The sequence below is a fragment of the Acomys russatus genome, chromosome 16, assembly GCF_903995435.1.
Source record: "Acomys russatus chromosome 16, mAcoRus1.1, whole genome shotgun sequence".
NCBI classification, from domain to species: domain Eukaryota; kingdom Metazoa; phylum Chordata; class Mammalia; order Rodentia; family Muridae; genus Acomys; species Acomys russatus.
The window spans coordinates 32,409,193-32,417,858 of NC_067152.1; the positions used below are offsets into that span (position 1 = coordinate 32,409,193).

The window sequence follows — 8,666 nt, forward strand, 5'->3', positions numbered from 1 at the left end:
CCAGGGTCTCCAGCGGGCAAACTGCAGGGGCTCAGCTTAAGCCTTGTCAGCTTAGTGCCTCCTGAGGTTATGAAGTCAGGAGTCACCAGGGGCCCAATAAGGGTCAAAGGGCACGTGTCTGTGTGTGCATTAACCTACCACCTATTTATTTAGCTATAGGGTTGTGGTTAGAATTTGGGGATCACAGTGAAGGAAAGGTACCGTTCCAACGAGCAGACACTGTGAGTAATAGTGAGTGTGTGAGAATGTGTATGTGTGTTGCGTGTGTATAAAGGACAGGCATGCGAACAGGATGTGCCTTGGTGGCAGCCCTACCAGGGAGGGAGCACAAAGTGTGGGGAAGGAGAACAGGGTGCCCAGGCTACAAAAGGATGATGAACAGTGAGAACCTTAGTGTGTGTGTGTGTGTGTGTGTGTGTGTGTGTGTGTGTGTGTGTGTGTCTGTCTGTCTGTCTGTCTGTCTGTCCATCCTAGGGTAACCTTGGATGTCATTTCTCAGAACCAGCTGTATGCCCCCCCCTCCCCCAGGGACTCTCCTCTGGTCCTTCTATGTCCCCTCTCACCTTCGTCATTGATGTAGGCATCCCAGTCAAAGGTATAGTTGCTGGCCCAGCTCTCCTGGCTGTTCCAAGTGTCGTTGCCGTACCACGACGTGTCATTGCCATACCACGTGTCGTTGTCGTACCACATGGTGTCATTGCCGTACCACGTGGTGTTGGTGTCATTCATGGGCGGGGGCCAACGTACGCACTTCTGCCTCAGGTTTCCCATAAAAAGCTGCAGCCCCACCAAGGCAAAGACACTGAGGCAGAAGACAGTCAGGATCATCACATCTGACAGCTTTTTCACGGACTGGATCAGGGCTCCCACGATCGTCTTCAGCCCTGGTCACAGAGAGGGGGAAAGTGTCAGCAGGGACTACGGGTGGATGGTTAGAGGGCTCCCACCCTGACCCTCACCGTGAGCCTCAGCCAAGTCCATCCCTGAGGCCAGCTTCATCCTTCACAGCTTCTTCCCTGAAGCCTCCCTGTGCTAACTCTTTCCTTTTGGTTTGTTTGTTTGTTTTTTCAAGACAGGGCTCTCTGTGTAGCTCTAACTTTCCTGGAACTCACTCTGTAGCTCCACCTGACTCTGTAGACCCACCTGCCTCTGCCTCCCAAGTGCTGGGATTAAAGGCTGCACTACCACCACCCAGTACGAAGACACTGATTTTTCTTTTTTTTGGCTTTTTGTTTTCTCTTGTTTTGTTTTTTGTTTTCCCTGAGACAAGGCCTCTCTGTGTAGCCTTGGCTGTCCTGGACTTGCTTTGTAGACCAGGCTAGGATTAAAGGCATGCGCCACCACGCCCAGCATGTGGCTTCTTTTATAAAGGCATGTTTTGTGAGATGAGGGAGTCTGGAGAACACATTTTTGGGGTCACTAACTTAGTGACATTTATTAAATGTCTATGTATGCTTTTGTGTAATTCTGAGGGTCAGGCAGCAGCCCATTGAATCTTAGAGGACAGTCTTCCTCCACATGAAGGAAATACTTGAGAAAGAATTACACTATGTGGTGGAGGTGCACACTTTTATTTCCAGGACTCAGGATGCACACCTCTGTGAGTTCAAAGCCAGCCTGGTCTACAGAACAAGTTCCAGGACAGGCAGAGCTACACAGAGAAACTCTGTCTTGAAAAACCAAAATAAAATAAAATAAAATAAAAAGAAAGGGTCAGTAGCTGGGCGGTGGTGGTGCATGCTTTTAATCCCAGCACTCCGGAGGCAGAGCAGGCTGATGGCTGTGAGTTCAAGGACAGCCTGGTCTACAAAGTGAGTCCAGGACAGCCAAGGCTACACAGAGAAACCCTGTCTGGAAAAACAAACAGACAAAATTATTTTTCTATTATCACTTTGTTTCCAGAAAGCAAAAGGGTACCTTTGTAATAAATCATATAAAGGCAGAACAGGATTCCTTATATCTTGGTCCCCATATCTCTCTAAGCTCAATTTACCTCCACTTGCTCCACTTCCAATCAACAAAACAAAACAAAAACAATCTCCCCCCCAAAAACAAAACAAAACAAACGAAACCCATCAACATCAGCAACAACAAGACCAATTCTGGTGGGATTCCATGGGAGAGATTTTGGTTATTGATAGAGGCCATAACTTCCTCCTTGGACCAGGTCATTCAATTCTCCCTTCTTTTCCTGACATGGAAACCAAATGTTCCTCAGGCTCCTTTGAGAGCCCTCCTGAGTCCTGAAGACATGAAAGCCTGCCTTAGAGGAAGGCAGAAAGCGACCTTTCAGTCAGTGTTCCCTGTCACACCGGCCTCCAGGGCATGAAAGGGCTCTGGACTAGTGAGGACATCTGGGCTTTCCAGCACCAAGACTGGGCTGTTCCCCTCCTCCACAGCTTGCTCACCATCCCTTTCAGAAATTCTGTCCTTCCTGAGTGAACTATTTACAGGTTCCCTCCATGCTTTGCAGCACTGGGGATAAACCTAGGGCCTCACAATGAAAGGCAAGAAATCAGCCACTGAGCTACGCCTTCTGCTCTCATTTATGTGTGCATAAATGTATATAAGTATACACACACACACACACACACACACACACACACACACACATATATGTTGTGTGAGGCTGAGCCTCTATATAGAGCCCAGGCTGGTCTCAAACTTGGAATCTCTTGTCCTCTCGGGTGCGAGGATTATAAGTGTGGACCCAGCCACCGGGCTGGGCTTTTCGGAATAGCTGGATAAATCTGTTCTGTGTGCCTCATTCCTCTTTTTATTAAAAAAAAAAAAAGATAGCAGGGCATGATGTGTACCTTTAATCCCAGCACCTTGGAGGCAGAGGCAGGCAGATCTTGGTGAGTTCGAGGCCAGCCTGGTCTACAATTGTAGAGTCCAGGACAGCCAAGGCTACACAGAGAAACCCTGTCTCGGAAAAAAAACGAAAACAAAATATTTTGCTTTTGTTTTGGTGTGCATGTTTGCATTTGCATATGCACATGTGTGTGCTGGTACCCTAGGAGGTCAGAAGATGGTGTTGGGTCCCATGGAGCCGGCGTTAGAGGCAGTTGTGAGCCCGGTGTGAGTGTTGGGAACTGAACCCAGGTCACTTGGCACACTTAGCCATCCCTCCGGGCCCTGGTTCTCCCTGATACATGACTTTAGGGTTGCCTTTCCCTCACTTCTGGGATAGGGGTGGCGTGTTCCTCTGGCATCGCTGAGGGCTGGGACTCCCACTCCTTGGAGCCACTTTCAGGTAGAGCTCTGGGCTTGTCTGGTCTCCTTGTATCTCAGCCAGAGTTCTCAGTTTCAACGGATGTTTACATATCACACCTCAAGGCCCAGCGCTGTTTTAAGCATTTCACAGAGCACCAGTTCTCAGCCTTACTAATGCTGTGGCACTTTAACACGTCATGTGAGGTGACAACCCCTACCCCGCAACCCCCGCCCATCAAATTATTTTTGTTGCTACATCATAACTGTTGCGGATCGTAATGCAAATATCAGTGTTTTTTGATGGTCTTAGGAGATTCCTGTGAAAGGGTCATTTGACCCCCCCACCACCACAGGGGTTCATGACCCACAGGTTGAGAACCACTGTTATAGATATTTCAGGCTTTTAGTTCTTATACACACCCCGGTGTTCAGTAATAAGGAAACTTAAGCCAGATTAAGCCACTTGCCTAAGGTCAGTATCAAGAAGGGGAGACGTGAACCCACATTGTGTGTCTGCAGAGCCTGTGCTTACCCACCTCCTGTCTCTTAAATGCCCAGCCTCCCACCGCGAGCCCCTTCTGCTCAGTGGCCACATGACCCTCTGTGTTCAAGTTGTGGTACACTCCTATACAAACGCATGGCCAAGCATCGTCATAAGCCTGGGTTGGGCCCCCAGAACCTGAATATTCACTTCTAGGCCCAAGTATGGCGGAAGGGCATGTTGTCCCAGGCAGAAGGTTCCCCACACCTCCCGATACCTGGGATAACCGTGATGGTTTTCAGGGCCCGCAGCACACGGAAGGTCCTCAGGGCTGAGATGTTGCCCAAGTCCACAAACTCTGTCACATACCTGAGTGGGAAGTTGAGGTCGAATGTGTCAGAGCTGGGACAGAAACCAAGTGTCTCTGGGTCCAGGATGAGGACTCCCAAAGAATTATTTTAAGTGGAGGGTGGGTCAAATAGCCCCCAAAGTTCCTGGTTTAGGCCAAGAGTTGGGAAGAACAGTGCTGGGTGTTGCTGACAGAGAGTGGAGGGACAAGGACAGCCTCGCTCACCCACTGGCTGTGGAACACTGAGTCAGGCTGTCTCTCAAGGTATGTGCGGTATGAGGAGGAGACACTGGCCTCTGAGCAGGGCCCTAGGAACATCCTAGATCATATGGCTCAGTCGGCACAAGTAACCAACGGCCCCTGCCACCGCCCTCCTGTCAGTGCCCTCTTTGGTGCTTGGCCCTCTCGCCGCTCCCACCCCAGCCTCAGGCCCTGCTCACGCCATTGTGATGACACTGAAGTCCAACCAGTTCCAGGGGTCCCGGAGGAACGTGAAATCATCAATGCAGAAACCTCGGGCCAGCATCTTAATGAGGGACTCAAAGGTGTAGATTCCCGTGAAGGTGTACCTGGCAAGAAGAGGGCGGGGCAGGGCCAAGGATGTCACCTGGGAATGTGTGCGTACAGGGCAACTGTGGACATAGGAGGAGGATGGGCACCAAGAGAGTACATGGCTACCCAGGGCTGGGGACATTAGGGAAGGTGACAGCATGCCCACCCCACCTTGGCTTAAGGTGTCGTGTCACAGGGGCAAGGTGTCTCCCCCAGAAGACAAGAGCAGTGTCCCTCTGAACACTGGGAGTGCAGACCTGGGGTAGGGAGTTTGGGGAGGGAACTTACTCCACATCCTTGGACCAAGAAGGCGGGTTGCTCATGGTCATGAACACACAGTTGGTCAAGATGGTGATCATGATAAACATGCTGAACAGCGTGGAAGGGGTGTTGGTCAAGGAAAGAGAGGAAGCAGCTTGGAAGAGGAGAGTCTCCTGCCCACCCGTAACCTCCCCACCTCTCCCACTCGGGCAGGATATGCGTGGATGAGCACCTTGATAGCCACACGCCTGATGATGCTGAAGGGGCTCAGCAGGTAGAGGGCAGGCGTAGCTGAGAACCGGAAGATAGCCTTGCCTTTGTTGAGCACAATGAAGGTCTGAGGCAGGGAGAGGAACTGTGAGGCCAACGGACAGACAGATGGACGGACAGACGGATGGACGGACAGATGGATGGGCAGACAGACAGATGGATGGGCAGACAGACTGATGGACAGATGGATAGACAGACAAATGGACAGATGGATGGACTGATGGACGGACGGACAGACAGATGGATGGACAGACAGACCGATGGACAGACGGACGGACGGACAGACAGATGGATAGACAGACAGACAGGAGGCACAGATAGAGAGAGCCTTTCTACACCCAGACCTTTTTGTCACTGTAGTAAGGGTCCAGATCTTCCAGGGGGATGCCGATGACTTCAGGTGGGGGGTCCCCATAGATGAGCGGCAGGTTCTTGCCAGCTTCCAGGTCACTGCGTGGCTTCCTCTCAAGCTCCTCGATTTCCATCTGCTTGTTCCGCTGCAGCCGAGCCTCCTCCTCCACTGCCCGCTGCTCTATGGCTGCCAGGGATTCTGGGGTGAAGGGGCGCAGGCAGTGGGGACCCGGGGGTACCAGGTTGGGCAGAGATGAGCTGGCCATCCTTGCATCCTGGGCTCAGGGGCCAGAAGGGTGGTAGGCAGCAAGGCACCTGCAGCCCTCAGTCCTGGGGTTCTGAGTGGTCACCAATGCCCTGGCTCTGCTGTGGATGCCTCACTTTCTGCCTGCTCAGGGTTTAGGCCAGGGAAGTGGGTGTACTGGTCTTGTTGGGGCTGGAAGATATGCCTGCAAGACCTGGGTGTGCTGCTGCACCGGCACTGAGCACGGAGCATCCCCCACCCCAGGCCCCACGGTGCTTCCTCTCAGCAATAGGTTGTGCCACCTTCGGGAGCCGCAGAAAGCAAACCAGATCTCCTCCAGCCGTGGGAACTGGGGGCCAATGCCCCAGTGTCCTGGGTTCAGACTCCAGGAACTGTGTGACTTCAGCCTATAGGAACACAGAGAGAGAACCTGTACTGGTTGTCCACGTGATCTCTAGATGGACCAGGATGAGGGTCTGCTAGGATTGGCCCTAAAACACAACCAGCAAATGGATCTTGGAGATCACGTGGATTGGCCGATATTGGCAAGGGACGTGGGTGGAGACCATCGAGGGTTTAGCATGGCTTAGTGCAAAAGGGTGGCTATGACTTATTGATAGTGTCTGCCAGGGACAAGCTCAGGAGAATTTGGGCCCTGTTTGTATTTGTCATCTCTTCCTGGAGAGAAGGGGAAAAGAAGGCTGTGGGGAATAGGGGTTTTTTTATTTTTATTTTTTTTTTGGTTTTGTTTTTTTCTGATCTTTAGGGTACTAGGCAGTGAGCTGGAAAAGGAACACAGAAGGATCCTGGGCCTGCAGGGGGAGGTGCGCGGGGGGGGGGGGGGGGGGCATCTCAACTGCTTCCTTCCAGGACTCTGTGGAATCAAAACTTCTGGGCAGATGGAGCTGGATGGAAAAAGAAATCAGGTATGGAAACGGGGTGGCATCAGGAGACCGGGGAATGCTAACATGAGTGACCACAAGAGGCTGGGGGGTAGGGAGGGGTGGACAGTTGCAGTAGGGCAGGGTTAGGACCCCGAGAGATACTTTTTGGCTGGCGGTCTCTTATGAACTGGGGAGGGGGCAAGAAGGCTCACCAGAAGCCTTGGGTTTTACAAGCTGTTTGTGCACCGGCTCGAGTTAGCCCCTCAGCCTTTTCTGGCTCCCATTTGCCCATTTGCCCAGCCTGTTCCCCATGGGAAGGCTGTGCTGGGCTATTGAAAATGAATTTAGAGCCCCCGCCCCCACCCTCATCTGATCACTTTCCCTGGTGGGGCACACAGAGGAAGGGGAAGCAGGCTATCCAGATGAGACCTGATAGGCTGTGGCCATATGATGGGGGAGGAGGTCCCCTTCTGTCAGAGGTCTAGGGGAGGGGAATAGGGTGGAAGAGCGGGAATGAGAAGATACAAGGGAGGAGATAACAATCTGGATGTAATCTGAATAAATTATAATAAATTAAAATTTAAAAAAAATAAAATGACTTTAAAGGGATGATATCTTTGGCCCAGTCACTCATGACCCCTGAAAGGTCAATGTGGAGTTGGAGAGATGGCTTCTGGATAAGTGCATATGGGGACCTGAGTTTTTAATTCTAACATTAAAAAAAAAAAAAAAATGGGTAGCCACATGCATGCTTGTAACCCAGTGCTAGGGCAGGGGCAGACACAGGAGGATCGCGGGGTCTTCTTGGCCACCAGCTTAGTTCCAGTTTCAAGGAAAGAGTTGTCTCAAATAAATAAGGTGGGTAGGGATAAAGCGAGACCACTAATGCCTTCCCCTGGCCTTTGCAAGTGCATGTGCACACAAATGTGTGGAGAGAAAGAGAGAAAGAGAGAAAGAGAGAGAGAGAGAGAGAGAGAGAGAGAGAGAGAGAGAGAGAGAGAGAGTGAACAGCACACACATATTGTTGGATCCTAGAGCCTCTACCAAACATAAGGATTCTGTCTGGCGCACCCGCAGAGTGGGTTCCTCTCACAGAAGACCCAGACTCAGAGGCTTTGTTATTGTATGCACTTCTCAGGCTTGGTCAACAGATAGAGCAGATGACAGGGAAGGGCCAGAGCCATTGGGCAGAGCTGGCCACACCCAGTGCCCAGCTGCTTCTTGCCAGACTCCAGGGAGTCATGTTTCTGGGGCATGACTCTGCCGGTTCCCATTTCTCAGGCGGTCAGTGACCCTGCTGTGTACAAGTGCGCACACACACACACACACACACACACACACACACACACACACACACACACACTGAGCTGGAGTCCCTCGCAGAGACGCCTGTCACATACCTTACCCTGACTCTACACACATGCTCGCATCTTGTCATATTGACAGGGCTGGCCTGCCAGATGACCTTGGAGGACCTACCCAGGCTGAAGTCATCTTGGCAACAACACCCTGATTCTGGTGCTGCCCTCTGTCCTCCACTACAGCCCAGGGGGAGCACAATAGGCCAGCATCACAGTCTGGCTCTAGCCCAGCCCTCGAGGAAACTGACCTCACCTGAATCATACTCCCAGTGTTTCTTCTCAACTGACACCCCTGAGCAACCTACCCTGCTCCCACGTCTTGAAAATGATGTGGCCCACTTCTGGTCTCTGCGCTGGTAGCGTTTCTACCTTCAAAATCACTCCCCCGGCCTTCCTATCCTTTTACCAATCCTGAATCCTCTTCACCTTTGGATGTTCTGCTGTGTGAGGGTATCTGCAGTCCCAGTATCCACTCACTGTCTCAGTGTTGTCGTTCCAGGGGATCTGATGCCCACTCCTGACCTCCACAGGGACCTGGCACGCCCATGGCTAACAGATATACATACAGGCAAAACACTCATACAATAAAAGTATATAAAGTTATAAAAAGCAAAAATGAAAAAAAAAAGCAAATAAAGTTTTTGTTTGTTTGTTTTTTGAGACAGGGTTTCTCTGTGTAGCCTTGGCTGTCTTGGAA

At 51.4% G+C, this 8,666-nt stretch overlaps 1 protein-coding gene across 1 annotated transcript in view; it reads right to left on the minus strand.

The window, feature by feature from the left end:
- Positions 1–6,125, minus strand: part of Scn4a (sodium voltage-gated channel alpha subunit 4) — a 36,078-nt gene extending 29,953 nt beyond the window's left edge. Inside the window, exons 1-6 of the mRNA XM_051158902.1 lie at positions 5,474–6,125; positions 5,078–5,196; positions 4,887–4,976; positions 4,487–4,615; positions 3,975–4,066; positions 564–884 (exon numbers count right to left, since the gene is read on the minus strand). Of these exons, the coding sequence (XP_051014859.1) occupies positions 564–884; positions 3,975–4,066; positions 4,487–4,615; positions 4,887–4,976; positions 5,078–5,196; positions 5,474–5,746 (1,024 nt within the window). The 5' untranslated portion in view covers positions 5,747–6,125. The remainder of the gene's footprint in view (positions 1–563; positions 885–3,974; positions 4,067–4,486; positions 4,616–4,886; positions 4,977–5,077; positions 5,197–5,473) is intronic.
- Positions 6,126–8,666: the final 2,541 nt, after the last annotated feature.